At 42.3% G+C, this 27,318-nt stretch overlaps 1 protein-coding gene and 1 long non-coding RNA gene across 3 annotated transcripts; one reads left to right on the forward strand and one right to left on the reverse strand.

Annotated features, from left to right (window-relative positions):
- Positions 1-1,418, reverse strand: LOC109640987 (uncharacterized). Its single transcript, XR_002203547.2, has 3 exons — positions 1,227-1,418; positions 959-1,069; positions 1-829 (listed from the first exon to the last, which is right to left on the reverse strand). It is a non-coding gene; the product is annotated as an uncharacterized lncRNA (long non-coding RNA).
- Positions 992-26,133, forward strand: LOC109640986 (uncharacterized). 2 transcript variants are annotated; one of them, XM_020105266.2, is made up of 17 exons: positions 1,064-1,209; positions 2,089-2,217; positions 2,743-2,817; positions 2,984-3,157; positions 3,286-3,443; positions 3,511-3,699; positions 4,088-4,679; positions 4,925-5,087; positions 9,896-10,007; positions 11,678-11,768; positions 12,938-13,024; positions 17,409-17,561; positions 19,060-19,189; positions 19,302-19,334; positions 19,796-19,893; positions 20,799-20,882; positions 25,308-26,133. In XM_020105266.2, exons 1-17 carry the CDS (start codon positions 1,135-1,137, stop codon positions 25,407-25,409), a joined length of 2,445 nt encoding a protein of 814 aa, XP_019960825.2. In that variant the 5' UTR covers positions 1,064-1,134; the 3' UTR covers positions 25,410-26,133. The 2 variants fall into 2 exon arrangements, with proteins under 2 accessions (XP_069382224.1, XP_019960825.2); XM_069526123.1 differs by lacking the exon at positions 17,409-17,561 and having other exon boundaries at positions 992-1,209.
- The last annotated feature ends 1,185 nt before the right edge of the window (positions 26,134-27,318 follow it).

A 27,318-nucleotide genomic window follows, 5' to 3' on the forward strand; every position in this document is an offset into this window, starting at 1 on the left:
TAAAGGTATCTTACATCATTTTGACGTTATTTATTTGTTAACGGGATATAAATACTTTTTATTCAGCTGCATCAGTTTACGTTCTGAGGTGACACATGCAACAAGTGGTTTGTATGTTTTATACCAACATTTTCACATTGACACGTTAGCCCCCCGGGAATCTTTTGATAGGAAGAGACTGAAACTCCTCCAGACCGTTGAGGGATTTCCCACAAACCTCTTGCAACGTGGTTTTCCAACATGGTGACTATGGAAGTGACAATGTTCCTCTTTCCCCTTCATGCAGATTTTTTTTGCGATTGAATTTAGGTCAGGGGTCTCAAACTCAATTTACCTGGGGGCCGCTGGAGGTAGAGTCTGGGTGAGGCTGGGCCGCAACAAGTACTCCACAAACAAAGGGGTTTCAGGTATTCCAAAACGTACAACTTATCCAATCTTCTCAATCTTTATGATGAACGGTTCTTCAGAATGGAATCACGTTTCAATCAAGTGACTAACGCTGCTAATTCGCTTTGGCTAACTTGAACGCCACAGGAAGCTCTCAGGGCAAGCACAAGGCCCGCGCAACGACTCGACAAAAAGGTGCGTTTGAGAAAAACGCGCTGGGCGCACTAACATTAAACTTCGATGTCAAGTAAGGGGCCACGAAATATTGTCCAGTGGGCCGCAATTGGCCCGCGGGCCGTGAGTTTGAGACCCGCGATTTAGGTGCAGCTAAAAAAAGCAAAAGCTCTTAATTTCTCATTGATAGAAACTTTATTACTGTGTTGCATTGTGGGTTTATTGTGAAGGGGCTTCAGGCTTCATAGGCCTCGAGGTGAAAAGGAGCCTGGGGAACAGATGAGGAACAGATGAGGAGCAGATGAGGAGCAGATGAGGAACAGATGAGGCCTGCAAGTGGAGACGTGTAAAGTGACGTTTGCAGAGAGCTGTGCTGCTGTGGGTGTGGCGGCTTCACCTGGATGAAGAATGTAACTGGAGCTGCAGCTGGGGGGAGTAAAGAGAGTCAAAAATCCCAGCAACTTTTCTTCTTCCCCGTCAGAGAGGCAGAGCTCTGTGTGAGTCTCATCTGACAAAAACAATCGTACAGATTCATTAGTTTCGTGGATTTTAATGTAGCATCTAAAAAAACACATGATGCCAAATTTAGGACTGAAGAAGAAGGACAATGCATCCAGAATGGACAGATACATGGACGACTTGCCGAAGGTAGGATTTCACTTTACCCCAAGCAATGAAGTCCAGGCTCCTCTGATCATATTAAATCCTGCCATTAGCGGTTCTCCAGATGAGTGACTACATGACACAAGATTTACTGGATTCTTAGTTCCTGAGAAAAACCTCTTCTCACTTCCAGTAACGTCAGTGCTGTCGAGCGAGACCAGACACAGTCATGGTTCAGTCTCTGAAGCTTTTTGACTTTTTTTGACTTCCTCAATTCAACTTCCCTGTTGCTTGTTGTTACCAGCAGCGAGATAGTGACAATAATTATACTTTGAAGAACAGTGGTTCCTCTTTACTGTTCCTCTGAAGCAGGGACAGACACAAATGCCGGCTTCAACTGAGAAAAAAGAACAAGTTTCATCCACATGCATGTCTGTAAGAACAGACTGGACATTTTAAAAAGCTCATTTTGGGAATCGCTGCATTTCTCTATAAGTTCCAGGTCTAAAAATACTACACGGGTCATATCGCTCTACTCATAATACTCGTCTATAAGAAAATAACTTTTTGCACATTTGGCTCAGTTGCTTACTTGCTTGTGCAATCATCCTGTGCCCCTGCACTTCCCTTTATAACATTTCTAAACAAACCACATCTACACATCTATTATATTTTTATTTTTAAGAATATTTTTAACCCCCCTCCTTTTATGATTTGGTGCACAAAAAACAAAACTGAATTAAAAAACTGTTTATTAAATGCGATGATACTTTCTGAGGTCGTCCTTCCATCGCCAACTTTTAGCCGGATTTTAAAATCTACCTTTTTAATCTCACTTCTTGTTTCAGCCTGATTTATGATTCTGCTGATGACTCTCTCGTCATCTTCATCTGATGTAAATTAATTGTGATGCTGTGATTTCAGCTGAGCAACGAGAGGCAGCTCAGCATCATGAACAAGGTGAAGAACGGAGAGTTGTCCATCGAGGACGCTCTGAACCAGGCGAGGAGGGACCAGGAGCAGCTGCTCAAAGAGCGGAACCTGGGCGAAGAGGTAAGAACGTTTTAAACAGAGCTTCCTCAATATTTTTGAATCGGTGGGGATCCTAAAATATTCTCACTTAATTGTGACTGCTGTGGATTGATAGGATCAGGGGCCCCTTCTCATATCAGGGCCCCAGGCCATTCCACTGTTTGTGATTTAAACCGAGCGCAGCATGTAAATTAGCTGCAGAGGTGTGGGTAGATGTCATATTTAACTTTGGAGGGAACCAGCTGCATGTGTTCCTGATTTCAATCATCGCCCTCGGCCCATTTTGTCACTTCCTTAATCGCTGTGTTAATTATGTGATTATAAAATGAAGCTGGAGGAAACCAGACTTTTAGAAAATGACCAAACATTCTTCTGTTGTGTAAATTTACCGCTCAGGCAGCTGGATCAGTTTTGAATTCGTTTCTTTATGCTTTTTTTATTGAAGAGGTTTGTCCAGCTGAGCAGGAAACAATCGAAGGACAAATTCGAAGGTGTTTCCCCGTCAAGTGACATTTGTTTGTTTTTTGGGAAATTTTCCTACGGCAGAAACAGAAACCGTCACAGTACAACTTCAGTGTTCACAAGCACGGACGGTACAGGTGGCAGAAGCGGGTTCTTCAGGTGAGTCACTCACCCGATGATACGGAGATAATACCACATCATAAACTTTCATAAAGGTAGTATTTATTGCCATACCATCGTACTACTGCACTATTTCTTGGCCGGGTGTAGCTAATAAACTGGTAACGGAGTGTGCTACTGAAATACTGTGACTGTGACCATCCAGATTGATTTCAACACCAAGATGCTGTGCAGCATAGAGAAAGGTATCGTCAAGCGACAACTTCCCTTCTCCGTCGTCAAGAGCTGTGACGACGGCGTCGGCTCCAGGTTTTCCCTTTCCTTTAAGGGACATCATGATTACGAGTTGGAGGCCACATCGCTGGAGGAAAAACACAAGGTGCATTGACTGTGGATTCATTTAAACTATAAAAACAAACCAGATGTATAGAAAATGAAGGAAGCTTTTTACCGTGTCGTTAAATCACGGATCATGCTGGTGATTCCTCTTTGTCTCTTTTTGAACAGATGATGCAGCTCGTGAATCGGATCATCTATGGGAACATATACAGCGATAACGAGGAGGGAAATGCAGAAGCTCATCAGCAGCCTCAGGCAGCGCTGAGCCTCCGGGAAGGCGTCTTGTTGCTGCACAGAGGAGGCCTGGCGTCTTTCAGATGGGTGAAGTACGGACGTAAGGCCACGCTTTGATCGGTGTCATGTTCTGGAAGTTGAAACAAATCTTTGTTGCAGATATGAGGTCCAGCTTCACCCTGGGCAGCTCACACTCGTCCCCCTCAGGTGTCGAGGCCCCGCAGACGGCGAGGTGACGCCCGCTGTTCCCGTGTCCACAGTGATCCACCTGTCAGACGGTGACACCAGCGTACAGAAACCTTCCAGCCTGGACGCCTTCACCCTGATCACCCACAAAAATGAATACCAGTGAGTCAATCAATCAATTAATCAATCAATTGAGTTGTATTTGTTAGGGCCATACTCCCAATTCCCAATTTGTCTGAAACGGCCAAACAAGGTGCGACGCCTGAGTAAAGTGTTAATCACCAGATGTATCTCAGCTAAGATATAATAAAATTATTATTCCCACTTAAATTTACCAATTAGCAAAAAGGGAAAAGTGAAATATCCTCAGCAAAGGTTATAAATAAGTAAAAATACAACAGAAACACAAGAAACTATAAAAGATAGAAATAATGTCAACAGTTTTATACATACAATATTAAAGTTGCAGTAAAGTAAAATGTCTTCTCTGGCCTGCATTGTAAAATAGAACCAGGGATGTTGAGTTTAACGTTTTTTAAATTTATTTCAGATTCAAAGTGCCTGTGTCGGATCACACCGGCGCCCGAGGAGCAGTCCAGAGCGAGCGAGATGCTTGGGTCAGTGCCATCGACAAACTCTGTGCAGACTGGAAGAGGAAGTCCAAGGGCGAACACATGTTTGTGGAAACATCGATTCTACGAAACATCAGCATCGCCGAGGACACAGAGGACACAGAGGACACATATACAGATGTGGAGCCTGTGATTTATCCTCCAGTTGAGTATTCTAAAGATCCCACGTCCATCAGCGGAGATCAGTCAGCTGGTCCTTCGAAGGCTAATCCTGAATCCTGCGTCACAGGAAAAGCTGCTGCTCCAGTCGTTGGACCGGACCCTTTACCTCAGGTCCCGTCACTGACCTCACCCTTACGTTCACCTGCCTCCCCTCAGCCCACCCACTCTCCCCTCACACCCTCCCCCACAGGGTCAGAGTCTCCGAAAAAGGAATCAGGCTCGACAGATGAGAAGGGGCCTTCACCTCCGAGCATCCCGGCCCCTCCACCTTTACCCTTCTTAACTAAAATCTTTTCAAGAAAACCTCTCACCAAGGCGTTCCACTGGGACCTGGTGGGCCCAGACAAGGTAACACTGACTCTAACTTACCATGTTTTCACAATTTAATCTACACACGTTCTCATTAGTGAGAATCATCCACATGTACACGCAGCGTTTCGTTATTTCAGCAAACACAGAAAGGTCAGTTCCACATCTCATCAGCGTTGGGAATAATCCTTTTGTCTTATCGTGTTGTTCCTTTTGTAATGTTTAAATTGATTTCCTCACAAAGTGGAATGGTCTCAGCGCCGCATCCATTTGTTTCTCGACAGGTTGGAAAATCTTTTTGGACAGAAGGAAAGAACGCGAGGGTTGTAATCGACACATCGCGCTTATACGAGCAATTTGCCGTCAAACATCTGGGAACGTTTGAGGCGGCCGAGCACAGTAACACCCAGGACATCATGCTGAACCAGAAGATCGCACACAACTTCAGTGAGTACGGCTCAACAAGTGTGGTGGTGCAGTTGAATATGAATATTATCGCTTGCAGATAAGTTTCAGCGTTTCAGGACGGAGATGGAACTTTCTCATCTGAATATTTAGCATAATTTCTATGTTGTTTTTACAAAAAGTGGTTCTTTAAAGGTTCAGTGTGTAGAATTTAGTGACATCTAGTGGTGAAGATGCATGTTGTAGCTGAACACCCCTCACCTCACCCTCCCCTTCCAAACATGGAAAATTACCTGTGGTCTTCTTCAGTTGTCATAGAAACTCAAAAGGTGTTCAGTCTCTGCGGTCTGTGCTACTGTAAAAAACATGGCGGCCTCCGTGGAGAGGACCTGCTCCTGATGTAAATATAAAGTATTTAAATGTCACGGTCCGTTCTAAAGAAAACAATAATTCATAAAATTGAGTAAAAACATCACTAGGATTATTTTATTTTCAATTTCTGCCAATAGATCCTTTCACCTAAATCCTACACACTGCACCTTTAAGTCAAATAAAGATGCTCTTTGCTTTCACGACCACCAGAGGGAGGCAACACATAGAAGGAGGAACCGAGATCTCAGCAGAGGCAGTAACATTGTCAGGATTTCTAATTTGATCAATGAGACTAAAATAGTCCAACTGAATTTGAACCTCACAATTCATATAACTTTTAAAATAAAGGTTGAGCCTCTAAAGAAAAGCCGAGAGATGGCTGTTCCTCCAATGTGTCTGCAGGGGGCAGTGTGTCACCGGCTCAGCGTCATGTCCGCCCATGCAGCGCAGAGCTATTGTGAAGTGGAACATGTTCTATTTCTTATCTAATGACTTTTCACTTTTCATTAACCGAGCGTGGCTTTTATATCTCAAGACCCAAAGCCGGGGGAGAGTGTTTCTGGAGCGCCCCCCTCACAGGTCCTTCAAGAGGCACTGACACGGCAGCGATACGCTGGCGGTGGCGGGCTGCTCAATGGAATCAGAGGGAATGTGCAGACGGGCAACATAATTAGAGTTCACGCATCTATAAAATATGAATCAGGGATCCTGGCGACTACTAGGATTCAGAGTTTGTGCTCCTCCCTGACCTGGAAACTTGGGTTGTGTCGGGAGCAGCAGCTGAGTGACGGCAGCCCGCAGGCAGACCCAGGGCCGAGCAGCCTCCTGCAGCAAATGTTAGAAAAGAAATTATGACATTTGAAGAGAGAAGGAGGAGAAACTCTGAGTTTCTGTCCTGAAAACAACGACGTGACATTTCAGCAGCGGGGGAGGAAACATTTTGAGCGTTTTACGCAATAAGCAATTCTCAGAGATGTAAAAATGAAACACTGAAGGAAAAGTCCCAGTTTGGAAACGACACAAGTGAAACTATGTCAGTATTAGAGTTTATAATCCAGAAGAGTTGCACCTTTCATTGGAATATTATACATTCAAGGTTTTCACCCGTCTGTTCGTTTGTCTGATTGTGAACAAGATTACACAAAAACTACGGGACGGATTCCCACAAAACTTGGTGGAAGGATGTGTTATGGGTCAGAGTAGATTCGATTAAATTCTGGTGCTAATCCATGTCAGCTGTTTGTCTTTCTCTCCTCCTCTCTCTCTCTCTCTCTTTGCTTCCATCACACACACAGTGGAACTCCCTCCCTCCCTCCCTCCACCGCTGCGCTCTTGTTTGCATGTTTATCACCTCAAACCTCCCTAAATTCCTGCTGTTTATTCAGCTCATATCTGATTCTCTGCCACACTTCTTCTTCTTCATCTGATCCCATTACACCGGGAGCCAGTGTGTACGCGAAGGCTCACGTTGTGTTTACAAAGATAGCAGCTGCTCAGCAGTCAGTCAGACTCCACCTCCGTCAGATAATATCACAAGTATATGATCAATAATTTACAAACAAACTCACTACTGTTAATTGGCGTCGGATAGAAGCGCTGCAGCTCGTGCAGCCCCTCCGCACCGACTCTAAAAACACTGCTCCACACTGAGACAGACGATTGTGTTACTGTTGTGCTTTTTCCTCTGGGGATCATCAGCTGCATGTAGAGGACAACGCTGTAATGATCTTTGAGCTTATTTTTAGAAATCTAAGTGCTCTGCAGGAAGAAGATTTTGACTCATTTTGTGGTTTTTGATTGCAATCTGTTGAGAAATGCCCACAGAGCAGATGTGAGAGAGACACAAACACATTTGTTTGTGGGTGTCTGTGTCGTGATGGGGTTCTCTAACACGCCGATGGCTGCGACTGATTCTTCTCTGCATGACAACACGACGTTAAATCAGTTTTAACACTGTTAAAAAAGGAAGAATGTCTTCTCGTCAATAATGGAGGGAGTAATAACATCCTTTAACTGAGTGAAAGTACCAATGATATTGTGTAAAAGTACTTCATAAAAAGAGAAGAGGACCTCCTGCATTTCAAATCCTACAAAAAAATGTAAGCGTACAACATTTTATAAATGTTTAAGAGGTAAAATGACCCATGTGACTGATCCAGGACCTAAAAGTGATGGATCAGTGTGGCAGAGACTTACTGTTGTAGCTGGAGGAGTTTTAGTAACTTCATTTAATAGACTATATATAAAAATGGACCTGTTCAACCAATCACAAGTCAGTCTCAGCTGTCAATCATAATAATATAACTTAGCATAAAAACCGAACATCAGTTTGAGATGAAGTCACGTAAAATGACAGAAACTATCTTTTATAAAAAATAACTTAACGTGTATTTTGATGGTTTTTGTTTGGTCCTTTAACATGGAGGAGGCGGCATATATGACCTTTATTACATCAGCCACTCTCACGCTTACAGGGAGCTAACAGGTCGTCCATCTTTATTTACAGTCTTTGCTTTATTATGTGTTTTATAGTTCCAAAGTTTGGTTGCTGCAGAGGGTGATAAAATAAGTCTGAGGGGCCGGGAGAGTTTGTGAGATGATGAAGTAGAAAAGAAGGTTAAAACTTTACTGTTTTAGACTAAACTAAATATTTGTTTATTGTGAATTATTGTCTAATTTGACCTGTTTTGGTGAAACAGCAAACAGCTCATAAAATAAAAGTACAATCTTTATTTATAGGCTTTTCAAAGTCCAGATTCCAAGACCGAGCCAAAAACAAGCTGAAACATCAACTGATAAATATGTTCTTTTAATGTGGAATCCTAAAACATCATAATTATATATACACTGTTGTCTAATATTAATGTTAATTGCAGCAGATTAAAAAAATAAAAGCAATCTTCTCATTCTGAAATGTGACGGAGCTGAAGAATAATTCAAACTCTGCAGGACTTGAGTAAATATTTCCGCTGGATGAGATTTGTCGTGGTTTTCTAACTTCACTTTTGTGTTTAGCATACGTGATCGTCTAATGTGGGTATTTACCCTGAGAGCCCCGCGTGCACGCTGCTTGTTTAATGAGTGGAAATGTCGCACTAATTAAAAGTACACCTGTGGCTCGGTGCAGCCGGTGGGACTCACTCTTCATCTCCATACTCTAATTTACTGCTCAGTTTGTCTGAGAGCCGGTGAACAAAGGGCTTCGATTTGCACTCGTGTGTTTTTGTTTTCTGTCGGCCAGATGCGACAGCACAGGACTCTGTTAACTCTCGACATTCTCCGGTTATGTGACCTCGAGATTTTCCTCATTACCTCCACCTGCGAGGTTGTGTTGTCTGTTTGGTTATTTGTCTGCAGGATTGTGTAAAAACTACTGAAACAGATTTTCATGAATCCTTGTAGGAGGATGGGACATGGGCCAGGAAAGAACTGGACAATGAGTGTTTTTATTACTTTCTTTAACATTGTGAGGTAAATAAATCTACTGCAGCATAAATATTTCCCTTGAGAGTGTAGTGAAATGAAGAATAAGTAAAATAGATGAATAAATAGATTTATGTTTGTGCAATTTGGTGCAGAACCAAATGAAAATCTGGATTTAAATGTGGTCTCATAGCAACTACAACCAATGTGCAGCTGAGATAATGTGGGTTCAGTATGAAATCAACAGGTTCTTTGTATCTTTATGGTTTAAAAACTGCAGAATCTCACGATACTGCTGCGTCCGAGTGACATTCTGGTTTCAAAATGTGAAAAAAAAGGGAAATAATTAACGTCTCAGGTTGTTAATGTCCAAGATTTCGAGAAACTTTGATCACAGCTTTGTGCAAAATGCTCGGTCGGGTCAGTGACAATCGTTCTTACATTCAGTTTGTACAGAAAATAACAAACTCAAGCTACAAAGGTCGACGAAGTCGGAGCCCCAACGGCAAACTCATAGTTCTGCTGCTGCAAATAAACATTTCAAACGTGAATAATCTGACTTTGGATTGTGTTTGGTTTGATTCAGAACAATTAAGTCTCCACTTCAGGAATGCAACTTAGTCGGCAACCACAAAAATTTGAAAACAGAAAGTTGCGATGCTGAGGCTTCTGAAGGAAAAAGAAGAATACGTCCACTGACGGAGGGTCTAACGGGCTGGAGCGACTATATTTTGTAAAATTCATGTTGCCTTTTACATATGTGTCTAAAACTCCTAATGACTCTTTCTCTCAGCTCCTGAATTATGCAGCGACATTTTCTATAAAAAAACCCCCAAAATAGTCACATAAGCTTTGACTTGATAGAATGCAAATTTGTGCATTTCCCTCAGGCATTTGTGGGGAGAGTAATTAAGCAGAGGACCCTTTGTCTTCACAATGCTTTTTAGAGTCATTTCATCGCTGGATGAGAAGACGATCTGTCAGGAGGAAAAGCTTTCATGTACCATGGCGTGTGTTGACTTCTTTTTTTTCTTTCTGATCTGTTGTTCTTCTAGACATTTTCCTCAAAAGTTTTCCAGTGCAGCCGGGAGAGTTGAAGGACAAACTGTTCATTGTTAACGAGAGAGACGGAGGCCTGTCTGACGGGCACATCACCTCTCTGCGGAGGTAGGACAAGACCACAAAAACAAAACACTGCTTTGTTCTTATCATGGCGCAAGTGAACCTGAGGGGCGAACAACCTCGTGTGCCCGAGTCCGTGGGAGGCTGCCGGGACAGATCCTTTGGAAACCGGCAGCTTAGCAAATCATCCACGAGAGATGTTGAGTGCTCGGTAAAGTCAGGGCCAAGTTAAACGGAGGAAAGCGGTTCTCACTGTGTTCTCATACTAAAGAGTAGATGCCAGAACCTTTTACCAGAGCAGCTCTCTAATAAAAATTGTATATCTGGTTATTCGTGGAGATGGAATCTATTGACGCGCCCTCGGGAATTTAACTAAAACGCTCTTCCATTCGTTCGGTTTGCTCAGTGGCCGTCGACGCTGACCTCCTGGAAGGCCGCAGTGATCTAATGTACCGCGTGGAGGATTTTTATTTATTCCATGAAAACGTAATATATATTTTAATGTGCCGTGGCGTAAGCCTGAGGAATACAATCTAGAAAGCCCCACTCCCAACAGATGCTGCAATATTAATGAGTGGTTCTCTGGTGGCCCATTGCCTGGTTCATGAAAAAGTGAACGCCTTTGGTTTGAGGTCAGGACGCACGGAAATGACAGGAGGAGCAGGTCCGGTTTAGGAAGACGGCGTTCAGAGTCAGTGCGAGTGAGTAAAAGTCTGTTCCCCTCAGCGTCTCGCAGCGTTGTAGAGGCTGACGAGGGCCATCAGCAGTACTTGGCTTTTAATCACCTGCCTTCCTCCAGGCTACAGGAAATCAATGTCATGGCTTCAGTCCAAGGCAGAGAGACAAAAAAATACAAGTGATAACTAAGATGGGAAAAGGAGGAAACATCTTCAACCTCAAATTAATCTTTAAAATAAAACCAGTTAGTCTATGTTTTTATTTTCTGTTTGATAATCAATGTATAGAATTGATCATAAATAATACACCACATGTTGCACATGGACACATGTATGTTTTCTGGTATTTAAAAGAAATACTTTTATTAATTAGACTATATGATTCATTATTGAAATGTAATTGTGAGGTTTTCACAGAGGTTGAGGTGTGAGACTCTGTAATTCGCACACCACCAACATTACGTCTCCATCAGATGTGAAGGAGATATTTATTCATTGACCGGTAAATGTTAACACCCGATGTGTTGATGATTTAGAAATCAAATCTGTAACTCCACGTGAAGCAGCTTGTTAGAGGAAGTCATACATTTACATCTCCATCGTGTTCACTCCTGTTTCGAAGGTGTGATATCGCTGGAGCTCCTCTCGTCTTTACAAGTGTCAATTCTTTAAAAACTTCACAGTTATAGTTTTCTTCACAAACACATACGGAGGAACGCGATGTTTAAAACATTAACAAATCTAATATTTCTCTAAATGTTAAACACTCAAACTCTGCTGCTGCTCCTCTCCTGCTCTCGGCTTTGCTTCGATCAGATTTGATTGACAGGGATCAAACTATCCGACAAGCTGTCACCAGCTTCAAAACGGCCACAACAACACAGCGAGAGGGAAAAAAAGATATCTGGATTTCTCATGTGGAGAAAAACACAACTACTCTCTTTGACAGAAAATGGAGTTTTGACGTAGGAGCCCATGACCTTCGATAAGAGTGTCTCCGTCCCTCAAGAGCAGTGATTGTTTGTTTTCATGTTCAAGGTACGTCCCCACAATGGATGACGTGGAGATGTACAAGTCCCACAAGGGGCCTGTGGCGGAGCTGCACATCGTGGACCAGTACATGATGGAGGTACAGTTCACCACATCGCAATATGGGATCAGGATTACAGGTTCTAGTAATTGCATGATAACACAAGATGGCGGACAAGTTAAACACCATCCCCACTAAAAATCGGCATTTCTATATTCTCTTTTTTAGTATTCTGACGTTAGCATTTAGCTTCAAGCACTGCTGTTGCTAATTGCATCTTCATAGAGCTGCTAGCATGGCTGTTTGTCTTGTTTCCCTTCAGTCAGAAGCAACTGACTGGAGAAAACACTTCACTTCGCTGATTCATCACCACAATTTGGTTTTGGCCATAATAAAAGACCTTCGTTTAAAAAAACACAAAACACTAACTCAACTCTTCTCTTTTCATTCTGTGGACCTGCAGGTACGCAAGAAAAACAAGGTTTTAAAAACATGTCCTCACTTTCAGCCTCGTCCGTTCGCGAAGCCTTGAAAGTTCTTGAATACTGTCGATCACCAGGTCACTGGGAAATTAAATTCTTTGCCACTGCAGAAATCTAATAAGAGCATTCCCTCGTACGGCTCAACTTTGGAGAACGGGAGAGTTTCTGCTCGTCAGTCCGAGAAAAGGCAAAATACATGAGAACGTGACGAATTTAAACTCAGACGTGTGAGCACAGTTTAATCCCAGGAGAAATGTAATTATAAGTGTTACCTTGGTGTGGAATCTGTTAACCTCTCATGAGACATTTTAAAAAGTGTCAGGAAAGGTGACAGGATCAGTAGCATGGCGCTGGAGGACGAGAATAATTTTATACTTTTTTATTACATGGTCTGTATAACTAACACACATGCCAACATCTTCCTCTAACTCTCCATCAGACCGAGTGCCCTTTGGCCTCTGGGCGATGATACCTGTGCAGGAACGAGACGGTCTGACAACGCGGAGTGATTTATTAGAGGTTAGCGCCGACACAAAGGTCGACTAGGCAGCTCAGCCAATCGTTTCGAGGTGTCAAGCCTTAAGTTTCTCTGTTAAATCAGCCTGTCGACAGGCCGGCGGCACTTCACTCTCACCTCAGGTAATCTCGCCAAAGAGCTGGAGTCTGTGAGAACGAGCCGCAGCCGTCCAGCCGCTCTGCTTTACCCAGATAATCCTGAATCATGGGAAAGCTTGTTGCGACGTATGCACACAGCTTCTAACCCGCACATCTTTCGTCCTGATGCAGATGTGCAACATCCCCTACCTGAGCAAACAGCTGGACCTGCTGCTGACTCTGAGGGAGCTCCCGATCAGCATGAGCGACCTGCAGCCCGTGAGTTCACTCCTCCACCTCCTCAAAGCTTTCAAGCAGGTGTTTTAGAGTCTGGTCCTTTCCCTCAACGCTGAGAAAGTGTAAAACACGAGCGTGTCAATTTATTCCGTAATGCAAACACTAATGTTCAGAGAGACGTAAATGAAAAGAACATCTATGGACAAACTGGCTTTAATACACGAAGGCTTCTTCCCCCGTCAGTTTGAATATTTCTGTCTGAAGTGCTGAGTGAAGTCGTTTCTTTTCTATTTGTCGGTTGGTTAAGTGCGTTGAAAGCAGAAAGGTTTGACAGCCACTTTCACACACCTCGTCTTTATTTGATGGAGAGAAGAAAGAAATGAATCTTAATCAAATCAAGTTCCATTTTTCCATGCACGGTGTAAAACACGCATAGTTATTATCTTCATCAGAAACCCAATAAAAAGCCACTCTGGGAGAGCTGAGGGGGAATTTAACTTCATTCTGCAGAAGTTGTGGACTCTCTTCAAAGACAGAAAATTAATAAAGGTAAAGTATGGAGGGAGGAAAGTCAGACAGATTTAAAATGCACATTTTCTTTAGTTTGTTTAGCATTTTGCAAACACACACACGCACACAAAGCGCCAGATGTATTCAGCTTCATCATTACTCAGACTAATTGTTAACTCTCACAGGATTGTAGTCTGCTGGACTGCAGGGTGTGAAGATATTGCAGCCAGACAAAGAAAACCCTCCCAGCTCCTCTGCCATTTTTTTTATTTGATTCTCTCAGGCTTTCTGTTTCTTTCAGCGTCAGTGCTTCGGTCCTATAATCTCTTGTCTGCTGTCGGAGAATGAGGAGAAACACGGGATAAGAGTGATGACGCTGGAATCCATTGACTCTGACAGTCATTTTTCTTTGTCTATAAAACACAGAGACAAACATTCTGTGACTCGACAAGAAAGATTAGCTATTTCATTAAGTTTCAATTTGCTCTCTGCGGTTTCGTCCTGACGTCCGTCCGTCTGTAGCCTCGGGTTTATTCGATCAGATTTGTGTGTGTGTGGTTTTCTGTGAGTATGTGGCTCTTTATCTATAATCCACAGTTTAGAGTGTCACTGTCTCACACCGTAAAATCTGGCAAGTGGATCTTACTTATAAAGAAAATATGAAACCAAATACCTGAAACGTCACCACCTGGGGATTGTCTGTCAGCTCCTGCGTCCTTGTTTGGTTTGACAGATTTTCAGTTTGCACTGCGGACCTGGCTCCTTCTCTCAGCCGAGTGCTGTCTGAACCTGTTTTCCAAATATAAATAAGAGAGTCAAAGACACAGAACCAGAGCCAGTGATGCAGGGGACAGGAAGAGACATGGACACGGAGATGTCCCCTGAAGCCTCGATGTAGAAAATAAAATGTGGATGCTTCAGCGGTTTTGTTAATAGCACCTCCAATAAAAGTCGCAGTAAAACAGAAGTTAAGCCATTGAAATGTGATCTATTTCTTCATGAAGCACAATTTGTCTGGCTGTAGTTGCATGAGGGATTTTAATCAATGTCTTCAGATAAGAATTAGTCAACAACAGCGTGAATCAAATACAGATCGGGAGCTGCAGAGCGAAACTGTCCCGTGGACCTGTTGGGGCCCATCTTCCAAGCTGTCAAACTCATTTGAATGGGGAACAAGGGGCAGTCCAGAGTGCGGGGCTGGGATCAGGGCGTTTGATTCCAGGGTGGCTGAGCGTGACAGGAGAACCGCTGAGAGCGAATGATTCTGGCAGATGAATAAAAACAATGGTTTCAGGATGCAGGTGAACAGTCGCAGAAACCAGTCTGGAACCAAACCAGGAGGCAAAACAAGGTTGTGGCAGAGCAGTGGTGTAAAACACATCTTTAAAAACAGCAGTTGGTTGAGCGAGTTTACTTAACTTTGCGTCCGTGTGCTCGAAGTTGTTGATTCAAGTTCACTGCATTTGTGCTGTGAAGTCGGACTGTGGACAAAACATGGACTCTGTTGACAACATGGATTGTGTTTATGTGTTTAAACAACACGGTGACGCCTCTCTCCAATGTTTGCATCGTAAGGACGAGCAAAGAAAAAAGGATAATTAATATGTAAATGATTTAAAACGTCTGCATTGGAGCAAAAAATGCGAGAGATAGACGTGCACTTTGCAAGTGTGCATGAAATTACAGGTTTAATATAAAGCTGAGTGTTTACGGGAATTTTCCCAGTCAGGAACAAATGTAGGAGAACTAGGAATGAAACAGTAAAAACAAACAGAAACAGGTGCCATAGCTGGAAATAGCCACATCCCAAGAACCCAGCATTACCACCGGTGGGGAATTTAAACCAAACATATGTTTCTGCGTTTACCGAATGCGATTTTAAACGGTATATTTTGGTTTTAACTGACAAAGACCCGAGAGGATGAGGACGGACTGGTTTGTTTTGACTTCACAACATCCAGCGAAGAGCATCCCACAATCGTCTGGCATGAAGCCGTCACAAACGAGGGAGGTGTGTGTGTGACGGAGAGAGAAATTAGTTAATTAGAGCACAACAATCCTCGTGTGGAAATAAAGCTTCCTCCAACTAAACTGTCCAACATCTCGTCCCATGTTTTAACTCAAGGCTCAAATGACCCAATATTCAACTTGGACACGATCAGCTGCTGGAAGAATATTCAGACCCTATACCTGAGGAACACAGATATATGAAAATACTACAAAAGTTAAGTAGTAGTTAAAGTACTCGAGTAGTGGTTTGGTCACTCGTACTGATAAATCACAATATACTGAATCATTAGTGTGTAAACTGATGTGAACTACCTTATACACAGTTTTATCATCATCACATCGTATTTTAATTTACGTACATGGTCTGAAACTTAAGATGATTTATCAGAAAGTAGTTTTAACATCATGTTTTATAGCTGAACAACGAACACAGAGATGTAACGTTAAAAAGTTTGGAAAACAACGTACATCATCAAGTTTTCATAGTAACAATCGAGGTTCTTTTGGGAACTTCCACCTACACCAAAGCACATGTTGTTTCATGACGCCGTGATTCGATAATCTTTCATACTGTTGTTCAACGGTTTGTCATGATGGTGCAGATGGTCCGGTGCAGAGCCAGTTCAAACAAGCCAGAGATCTCCTGTCTGTTCTGTGTAATCCGCTCCGTCCCACTGGAAGGTTTTTGGGAAGTTATTCTTAAAACTGGAGCATACGGTGGGAGTGATGCTGTTGGTTGGCAGAGAGCTGGCTTGGAATTGCTAAATCTTTTTCAAGGACTATGATTCCCACAGCATCGACTCGTTTTACCTCCAACACAGCGCTGGCAAAAACCGAAAAAAACCCCACTTTCATTGCTATTCAGGTTTCCAATACGACTCCATCCATATTCAACAGGATCTGTTCCGAGCGTGTTGAGGAGGGAAAGTGTGCGATATTCTGGAGGGATATTTGTTCTTGACACAATTGCATACCAAATACTAATCCAGCCAAACAACACGGCCCTGATTATTCATTTGATGAGGTTAAATGAGGTGCTGTGCTGCGGCTGTTTACCTCTCTCATGTAAAATACTGAAGCCTGCAGTTTTTTTTTTAGTTTTTTTTTACAGAGACTTAAAAAACAGACTCGCTCCACTTAGATTTCATAACGGCTTTGTTCACATCTGACTCCGACATGCGTCTCAGGTGATCTGATCACAGGACGTCCGTTCACTTCAGGTATTGTTTGTGAGAGAGACTCTGTTCAGACCTGGTGTTTACATCCGTCCAGAGAAATTCAATAAAACTGCACCAAATTGCTCACACTGATATAAATCATTCCCCAAAATATGCCTGGTTTCTTTTCCCATCGCAATCATCATCTTAAAGAAAGTGACAAAAATACATTCCTGGATCTGCCCCCTGATCCAGAGCTACGAAAAAAACCCTCACCAATTAAAAAAGTTACCTCCTTGTCTGAGACACTAATTAGTAGCGTTAAACTTTTAAGAAGGAATTTAAAAGGAGCTGGAGACTTGAGTTTCATAAAGTAAGGGCTCTAATAGAAAAAGCTCATTCAACATTTGTTATGAGTTGTGGCCTCCGAGTAACCAGCACAGCCCCCTCTGTAAATCTCAGTGGTTGTGTTGGCACTCACCAGTTCAATAAATCTGAAAGATATTTGTGTTCAGTGCCATTCAAGGCCTTAAAAGTGAGCAATAGAATTAAAAAATCAATATAAAATTTAAACAGGGAGCCTCGTGTACGGAGGCGAGCGCAGGGGTGACGCGGGGCCACCTTTTAGAACCAGCGATAAGCCGGGCGGCAGCGTGGTGGATTAGTCGAAGATGAATGCGTGGGGCTCATGTGCGGTTGGATCGCAGAATGAAATGACTTTGCTCTGTGCCTCTGTGTTTGTCTTCCAGCTGATTAACCAGAAGATCAGAATGTGCATGCAGCTGTGCCACAGCAGGTCATTTGTGTCCGTGCTGGAGTACGTCCTCGCCATTGGCAATTACCTCAACGAGAACGCCGGAAAGGAAAAGGCCAAGGGATTCCGCCTCGCCTCCTTAACTAAAGTACGACTCTGCCGCCGTTGCCTGACCTTTGATTGAGTTGCAGCACCAGGCTAATAAGACGACTCATTGATATACACTGCAGGGCGTCTGTGCATCTTCTTTCAATTTTCTGCCTCACCCTCCATGTTCCGATCACACCGGCCTCACTCAGGTCTTTGACACAATCATCACGACAGTTGAGTGACTGTATCTCCGCCTGTCTTCACGGGAGACATGAGACAACCATCAGTTGTTAACCATCGTTAGCTGCAGCCACTCGCTCACTGTGGATCTTGTCATTAAGGCAAATAGTCGCTTAGCATAAAGTCTGGAGCTCGAACACATCTGTTCCAGTGTTCATGTTAGAGAGTGACCTAAAATGACAGGAACCATCTTTCCGTTTGTCCCATCTGCGTATCTACGGCTAATAATAAAGCAAAACTATGGCTAACAACAAAGTAAAAATATAGCTAACGAAAAACTTTAACTATGGAAAAGTTTAATTATGTCTCCCAACAAAGTGTAACTACAATTAACAACAAAGCATAACTATGGCTAACAGTAAAGTGTAATTATGATTAGCAAATAAGCGTAAGTATAGCTGCAATAAAGCTTAACTGTAGCTAATGACAAAGCGTTAATATGGCTAACAGTAAACAGTAAAGGCTTGTAACAAGCTGACAGACTTCACATGCCCTGTGGCAAATAAGTACCTTCCCAAAAAATGGTTCCTTTGAGATTTAAGGTGTATTTTTTCTTCTGTTCTCCTTGTGAGAGTATTTTCTTCCTTCCTCTGAATTTAGTTTGAACCACTCCTCACTCTCTACTGGGAAGGTTTAAGGGGCAGCGCTCTCGGCACTTGGCGCCGAAGTAAAACATCCTTTTCTCCGTCTAATGAAGCCGAGGCCTCGCGTTCCCTCAGAGATGTTTCCAGGTCTAATTGAGAAGTGTAAACTGATGCTGCTTGAGACGCGCTCTCATCAAATTAAAGGTTGACTGCCTCCAAGAGGAACGCATCGAGGTTATCTCAGATATTTTTCTTGAGAGGTTCTTGTTTTTTCATTTTTTTTCCCATCAATATTTGGTCTGGTCTTGTGAACGTAGCCCGCCGAGGCTTGTCTGAGCCTTAAATTGGTAAACAACATAACCTAGAAAAAGACTATGAGTGCCTATCAGAGGATTAGAGAGGCCCCTCTTGCATTTCAATTAAATGGCACCATCAAGTGCAATATAGCTTGAGTCATCATTACCATTTTGAACAAACATAGCGTAATAGAAGAAAATGAAAGATACTGCAGCTACAGTTAGTGTTGGTGCTTCTCTCTCGACTATGAGTTTTTATGAGAAAAGGTTCAAACATAGAAACTGTTGTAAAACTTTCCCCTGACCTTCAGTAAGGAAGCTGCACACACGTGTGAGGACATACAACACGTCTTCTTTTCTTCTCTCGTCCTTGTGTTGTCGGGAATGCACCGTGTCCTTTTTTCCCCACTCCATGTTTTTTCTGTCTATCCCCCAGCTCTCCCAGCTCCGCGGGAGAGACAAGACGTTCACCTTGCTCCATGCCCTTGTGGAGCAGATCATGTTGCATGAACCGGGACTGGCCACTTTTACCCAAGACTTGGCAGAATTTGAAACTGTCCCTGGAGGTATTCGCTAATCGAGATTTGATCAAAGCTGCACGGTTCTCTTAAATTAAGGGTCTGAAATGTGTATTTTCTGTGTGTGTCCCACTTTTTTCCTCCCTCTGTTTTGGGAAAGCGTCCATCAAAGGCCTGACCGCAGAAGTAGATGGTGAGTAGATCAAATTTTACTACTGTGCCTAAAGACTGTTTTTCTTAAAATTGATGAAATTGTCATAAGTATGACTCACCGCTTTTGTGCCAACGTAAGTTGTTTGTGAGGAAGTGTGACGCTAACATTTACTAGATCTGTCTGTAAATGTAGTTTCTGCATATATATATATATATATATATATATATATATATATACTTTGGAAACCCCATAATCTCATTGTCTAGGGGATATACAGGCTCAATCCAATATATTGTCTGTGTGATGACTCACAGTTGCCACTAGCACAAATGCAACACTTCACTTTATCGCACAGGAGACAGCATCTGATTTGAAGCAACTTTCTGCTTCAGTGGTCAAATATGATGGATGGTTACCAAGGTGTGTGTGTGTGTGTGTGTGTGTGTGTGTGTGTGTGTGTGTGTGTGTGTGTGTGTGTGTGTGTGTGTGTGTTGCCTCAGTCCTGAAGAACGAACTGCAGAAACTCATCCAGTACAGAAAAACTTCCAAGAAGACAAATGCTGGAGCTCATCAGCCAAACTTCGCCAAAGACCTGAAGGTGATGTAGCAGACCTCACGTTTATTAATGTGAAGGTTCGATAAACAATCATTGTATTCACTATGTTCAGCATCTCGGAAACCAAACTAACCGTTAACAACCTTCTTCTGCTCGTCTCGTATTGGTTCACCTCGTTATTTACCACCAGCACAAGCTGACTAATGTTAGAAATGTCTGAAAGGCCAATTTTACTCTGATTAGCAAATTCGACATCCAACATCTTGTTAGTAAGTAAACGTCACAGTAACAGCGTTAAGACTCATTTATGCTGACTTTATGTATGAAAAGAAATTAATCGGTTTCAAACGATGTAACCCGCCACTTCCCTATATATATATATATTAACATGGTTGTTGAGCAATACATCCACTAGAGGGCAGCACAAAGTTTCTGAAAACATAGGATCGATGGAGAAAGAAGCAAAATTTTATAGACACCAACTCATAAAGTCTCTCCTTAAAAAGTTCAGCCATTGTTGAAATGTCGTCCTTGTGTCTAATGGTCGTCTTCCTTGAACTATTGGCTACACTGCCCCCCGATGATTTCCTGTGGTACTGCTACATTTCATCTGTTGCTTTCAGAAGACACGTATATGTTTCTAACATCGAGCCTGAAAGAGCATTTAAAGTCCTGGATTCAAAATTTAATTGATTGATATAAATATTTACATATATATATATATATATTTACTCTTGGATTTTGTGACAATACTACAATACAAGTAATACAAGTACTCTACATTGCATCTGTGTCTACTCTGAACCTTTCACTTTGAAACTCGGTATGATTTCCAGCTCTGAATGTGGGTGACGCCTCGGAGGTGAATGATCGACTTCAATGAACGTATGAATGAATTAACGGACAAACTCAACTGGAGCTCCTTGTGCTTTTCTCTCACAACCCAGACAGCTATTGAGACGTACGACTCGGCTCTCGCTGCGCTGACCAAGACGTGTGAGGAGATGAAGGAACTCTACTCTGTCATACTGGTAATCCTTGAGTTATTATAGCAATATCTCTTTTGTACAGCCTCGGAGATGGATGGCCCTCTGTCTCCGGCGCTGTCGTGATGGGCCCCTTCAATTATTTGTGATCTTATCTCCCCACCTTACACAGAGAGGCTACTCTACATATATTTCACAGGAAGTTCCAAAGGTTTCTTCTTTGGCACCGGCCGTCCTTGAGGATGTAACGCACCCGATACAGAATCTAGAGACGTGTCGTCCACTTGAACCTTTAACAGCAGGCGCGTCTGATTTGCATCTTTGAAAACCTGTGATGATACTTTGGACGATTTCTTCAGGATTAGTGAATAATGTGTGTGAGTCAGACGGTGCGAGAGACAAGTTCATCCTGACCCTTAATAATGTGTGATGTCACATCCATGAATGGTCGACGGAGTATTCAAAACGAGGAGCTGGATGAGAAGCCCCACCGGGTTTGTGATGTGGTTTGAAAAGACGAGATAATTCAGCCCACATCAAAAATGTTTTCTTTTTTTTGGTTCATTGGTTTCGTGGAGAAGTGTTTGGAGTAATCTTTGTTTTACCACAGGTCGTTTGCTTGAAACTTCACAAAGAGAAGTTGATTTAAAGATTCACAGACTCTGAACTGAGGAATCAGATGTAGTTTCCCCTTCTACTGCAGGTTATTAAAATTGTATTCATATCGAATGTATCACATGTGCAATTTGCACGAAATTAGATTGCGCACATCCTCGAGTGCTTAACAACACATGTGACACATATATATTTCAGTTCTCCACACAGACAGACAGACAGACAGAGATTTCTTGAAAAGGCAGATTGGAGATATCAGTGAAATGGTTCAACGCACTTGTTCATTTTGAAGTATTTGATCTGATGTTTATTCTCGGAGACCCTAAAACTTCTTTAATGAGTTTGGTTGAAAGCTGCATTTCCCCTTTGAGCATTTGACTCCACGTCAGATCAAGACAACTCCTCCGTCGCACACATCATCAGATTCCCTCCTCCTCCTAACACAGTGTATAAAGAGGAACGTTTTCTCCGCTCAGTAACCTGGTTAGATTAGGTTTATAGAGCTCAAGCCTGTATTTGACATCTTAACAGGTGCTATGTCTCTTTTTATGGTGTCCCCACCAAAAACAATCAATACACAGGTAGTGCCCATTTTCTCACCTTTCCCATATCTCTGTGGGCAATCGATCATCGCAGAGTGGATTAAACTCCCCCCCCCCACTGTGTCTGAGCACTGAGATATCAGCACACGAGCTGTGAGCTTCAGGCCCGGTGAGGAATTGCGTTACACTGACAAGAAGGTTTCTGTGCAAGGTTTTTCTGCAACTTGCACTCGAGGAAGCAAAGAGGCAGATTACAGGACACAGTTAATGTTGTGTTATGAAGTAAGAGAACTTAATAACAGGGGTATGCCTCTGGAAATGAGTTGTCACTGTCATCGTCACAAAAAGAATGAAACCAGGGGTAATATCGAATATCGTCAGGAGTTCAAAAAGCAAAATGAAAACCGAGTTTCTGTTTGACCAAATCTTTCAGTTCTCACACGTCCAAAAATGTATTTAATTTCACATTTTACCTGTTATGGTGGCTAAATGTTGTTTTCAGCTGCTCCCAGTCGGTTAATCTCGTAAATTACATCCTCAAGTTGGCTTGTTTTCAGTCGAGTAGAGAATGTGGCAAAAGGCCAAGGAGTCCTGCTGCTAATTTGCGAATGCATCTGCAGATAAAAACCACTCAGAATGTAAATTTTGCCACAATTTCACAAAAGCACACACAAAAAAAAAACGAGTCCCCCATACTGATGAGAGAACCTTCCTTCCTGCCTGCACAGTCTTATTTCCTGTAGCTGAGCTGTGTCGATCGTCTCATCTTTCTCTTGGTCAGAAAGCAAACAACCGTTTTTCCCATAATGTCAAACCTTTTTAAGTGAAACGTCCTCACAAGTTAGATTAACATAAATCGCTCCCCCAAGTATTAAAGCATTAAAAAGTGGTGTCGTGCCTGTGGCCTTTGAAAGTTTAACAATTTGACCTTTAACTGTCGTGTCCCCTTCAGCCCAGGAGTTATATTTTTAATCACCAGGCAGCGCTGCCAAGATGTGCCGTCACCCCTGCACGTTGAAATCAAAGTTAACCCAAAAGAAGAGATATTCGATGTATGGTTCAGGCGATTTCTTTTCTCTCTAATGAATAATAAAGTAAGACATGTTGCTTTTTGAAGTGCAGAATCCCTGTTAGGCTGTTTCGTGTCCCAACACCAGACACGGTCCCTCAAAGTTTAGTCAAAGTCAAACCAATGGACACAGTTCAATCTTCAGTCCCTTGATAGGACCCAGTGTTCGGGACCCTGTTCTAATATTGTGCCAATGAAACGTCCTGAATATACAATCCATCCCTTCAGGAACACGGGGGGGGGGGGGGATGATGGAGGCTGACTGGACTGCTTTGCCAGAGAGCAGCAGGTTGGGGAATAGGCGTCTCATTTTGTCACAGCCTGTCAAGAGCTGAATTCATAATGACGCCTTTGAAAAACCAACATGCAAATTTATGAAACATAGACGAGGCTCATGAAAGTTTTGGGGCCTGAGTTTGGAGAGGCTGCTTTTTTTTTTTTTTTTGCAGTTGTTCCTCTTGAGGCGTGAGTTTGAAAATCATCCACAGCACCAAAAAGAAAGGGGGGGGGGGGGGATTTTTATGTGACATGTTTTTGCAGGAACACGTTTCATTTCGCATCATGCGACTCATCGTAACATCGGCAGTGATGTCACGTTACCGATTTCGACTCATAACATTCATATTTCTAACAGACCACATGAGTAAGATGTCAAAAAATCAATTCTATCTCAGGAGGTACATATTTAATTTCTGCTGTTTGGAATTTGATTCAAAGCGAACAGTTCAAACCTGCAGATTAAAGGTGACGCAGGATTATTCTGGAACATTTCAGGTCCCAGTCTTGCAAATGTATTTGTATTCATAGCATTAATACAACACAATACAACTTTGTTTATCACAATTTGGTTTAGGGCAAATAAAAGAAGACAAAAACGAGACACAGACGTTAAAAATGAAAAGATATTTACTAATTCACTAATAATTAATACTGAGGCTGTAATGATGTATAATTAAGTGTGGTTTTATAAAAATGTGAAGTATTTGTCTACAACAGTAAACTTCATGGTATTATTGAAGCTGTTCTTTGGTTATAAATGTTGTTAATTTAAAATTACTTGAGAAAACTAAACATATACACAGTTTACTTCACTATACTGTGTCATATCACATATTTACACTGTAGCCCATAGGGTTAATGCTACTTGTTTGAGTGTAGCAGTGATAATATAATTGACATTCTTGGTTTTTTTTACGATCATACTTCTGACATTGGTGTTTTTATTTGACCAATTATGTGTCTGACACCAGCTTGAAGATAAATGAGCTCAGACTAACAGCAAACCTTGTTTTCTCCTTTGTCTATTAGCACCGAGGTGCGACACACATGCACCCGGCGATCTCATTATCCTCACTCGTTAAAGTGGAAACACTTTGATTCCTCTAACAAGCGGCGCCTTGATTTATTTTTTTCTCCCCCCTCTCAAAGCCTTCTTGAAGTGCGGTGCTCAACGTGTGTGTGTAAGAATGTTTTCTGATATCGGATGTGAGAGTTTGATATGAGGAGGTGTTGATAATCAACTGTCACTATCAAACCAGACATCTCACGCCTGTGTGAACCTGTCAGAGGTGTCAGCCGACGCTGTAAAACAAACACACTCACCCTGGTACACGCCGAGCCTCAGCAAATATGGGACGTCTCACGGTGTTGAAGGTGTCACATCGATTTAGTGAATAATTCTTAGTTAATGAATCGCTGCATTCATTTATAGGGTTATGGATTTTTGGACGCATGCACCCTAAAAAATATATAATCTACTGCTTATTAGTAATCATACCTACATAATAAAGACATAAAGCATCTTTAAAATGTGTAAAATATTCGGATTAATAAAAAGATCAGAGCGTCGGTTTGACCCTGAACTTTAAGTCGACAGCATACGAGACGCCAATTAGTTCACTTAGTCGTGTTGGCCCTCTCTGATAGAGTGTGACTGGAGAATCACTGACCCTGAACCCACCAGGTGCACGGTGTTAATCCAGCAGCACACGTTCACCTCGGCGCATCAGTGGACTCTAAGAATGAACTGCATGCTGAGGCAGGATATGAAGTAATTATATCAGAAGTCCATCGTTAGGGAGGATGTGCACGTCCCAGGCAGCAGTTCGCTGATGGAGACGAACACAGCAGCTGATTGGAAAATAACTTTTATAAGCTCCACCGTGGCAGAAGGTGTAATTGCTGTCGGGCTTACGTTTGTTTTTTAATGTTTTTAATTTCCGATCTTGTTTGTGTCTTGTCCAGGTGAAGTTCGGAGAACCGCCGGATAAAGACTCTCAGGAGCTCTTCGGCTTGATCTGTCAATTCATCCACGACTTCAAGAGGGCGCACTCTGAAACCTCATGAGTTTATTCTGTGCGAAGTACTTATCGGTGACCAGTGAGACCACGGTGCTCCATTAAGCAAGGTACAAGTTCAAAAAGAACAAGAACGCTAGATATTAAATATAATAATGGAGGAAATTGTTGTTTGGATTTATATTTTTAATGGTTTTTACCTGTTTTGGTGTACATATACTTTATAATTGTGATTCATTGTATTGTGTATAGTGATGCCAATGAGAACTGAAATCATAAAAGTGATGTGTGTGGTGAGATTTGTTTGATTTGCTTTAACTTCACATTTACTCTGAGACAAATCACCAGTGGAGGATTTGAAACCTTGGCTGTGAGAAGCCCACGGACGCTCTGCTGGCAGAGGCACAAAACAGAGGAGACTTCAGAGGCCAGATGAGGCTGGTGTACATCGGGTGTGTGATTATTCTGAATGTGTAATTGGGCCGTGGTCAGGGACGTTTCCTCGCCCCGGCGCCGCAGGAGCAGCTCCAAGGCTGCGTCTGACTCAGGACCACAGCTGCACCGTGTCCGTGACCTGACGAGCAGCTCTTTGAAAAGCCAGAGCGGAATCTCAGCGCTGGTTACAACTGACTGATGTTACGCAGCTTCTGTGTGTGTGTGTGTGTGTGTCTGACATTTTAATCGTCTCTCGGTGAAAACACTGTTTGTGGTTCTAATCGTGTGGTGTTGAAGTAAAGAACACTATTGATTTTAATTAAAACTTTTCATCTGGGGACACTGGTGACTCATTAGCAGGAAAAAAACTGTTTCATGAAACTCAATGATTCCTTTTCACATAATTGTATTCATACTATAATGGTTTTTTATTATTAAATCATGAATTGTAGGTTGTGTAACTCTCTCATGTACAAGAACACTTTATGGGAAATGATTCAAATTCGGTACAAATGTTCACTTCGACTCCAGGATGTGATCTGAGTAGAATTTAGTGGTCAAAGGTCAAAGGTCAAGGTCGCTGTGGGTTTAAAAATTATTTCAAGAAAATCTCAGGGGGGGAATTTCTTCAAATTTCACACAAACGTTCACTTTGACCTGAATCTGCACTGAGTGGTGGAGGCAAACAACCACAGTGGAATTATTTCTACTCTACTTTTGATTCAAGTCACGTCTGACTCTCTGTCTCATCATTTACAGTTTGTCTAATCATTAATAATCAGCTATTATTATTCTGATTAACGTGTATGTTAACAACTGCTTCCAGCCCCTTGGTCCCCCAACAATTTAAGCTTTTCATTACAGAATTAAGATCCGCGCACAACATCAGGAGTTTGAATCCCTGGTCTTTGAGCAAGCCACTTATCACGTCTGTGCTCCGGTGGAGAAAGTTCATTAACCAGCAGCTGGAGCTGGAAGCTGCAGGTTGGAAGGTGTTTGAGTTCATAATTATTGTTCCCGACGTGAGAACGAAATCTGGCACCATTTTGGCAACATAAAAAAAAATACAGTAATTTCACATATAACTGCCTCCGATGGTTGAATGTCTGTAACTGATTTAAAATATCCCCTTGATTTTAGAGTGAAACCCTCTGTTCAGCTTCTCTGCCCTTGTTTATGTCATGTTTTCTTTTTCTTAATCCTCGTTTTCAATTAGCTGCTGATACGGTTATTTCAGCAGCCATGGGTGTTTTTACAGCAGACACTCAGGAACTCACAGGTGCATCAATGGTGGAAAGTATCCGCAGCAGCTAAAATATATTTATTTTTTTAAATTATTTTTACATGAGAGCTGCAGATAGTTTGACTGAGGGCCACAGACCTGAGCGAATATCTGCTCGTGAGTTCACCGAGGTCGAGTACGAGGCCTGAGCTCATAGACGGTGAATAAAGATGGACCACGCTGCTCCACTCGTCTAAAAAAGAAGCGGAGATATTCCAGATACGTGTGTTCCCACTCGTGT

The sequence above is a fragment of the Paralichthys olivaceus genome, chromosome 6 (assembly GCF_024713975.1).
Source record: "Paralichthys olivaceus isolate ysfri-2021 chromosome 6, ASM2471397v2, whole genome shotgun sequence".
NCBI lineage: Eukaryota > Metazoa > Chordata > Actinopteri > Pleuronectiformes > Paralichthyidae > Paralichthys > Paralichthys olivaceus.

Coding starts and splice junctions, on each gene's coding strand:
- LOC109640986 (XM_020105266.2), top strand. CDS start 1,135: ATGATGCCAAATTTAGGACTGAAGAAGAAGGACAATGCATCCAGAATG. Junction 13,025..17,408: donor GCATGAGCGACCTGCAGCCC/GTGAGTTCACTC, acceptor TTTGTCTTCCAG/CTGATTAACCAGAAGATCAG. Junction 17,562..19,059: donor GCCTCGCCTCCTTAACTAAA/GTACGACTCTGC, acceptor TCTATCCCCCAG/CTCTCCCAGCTCCGCGGGAG.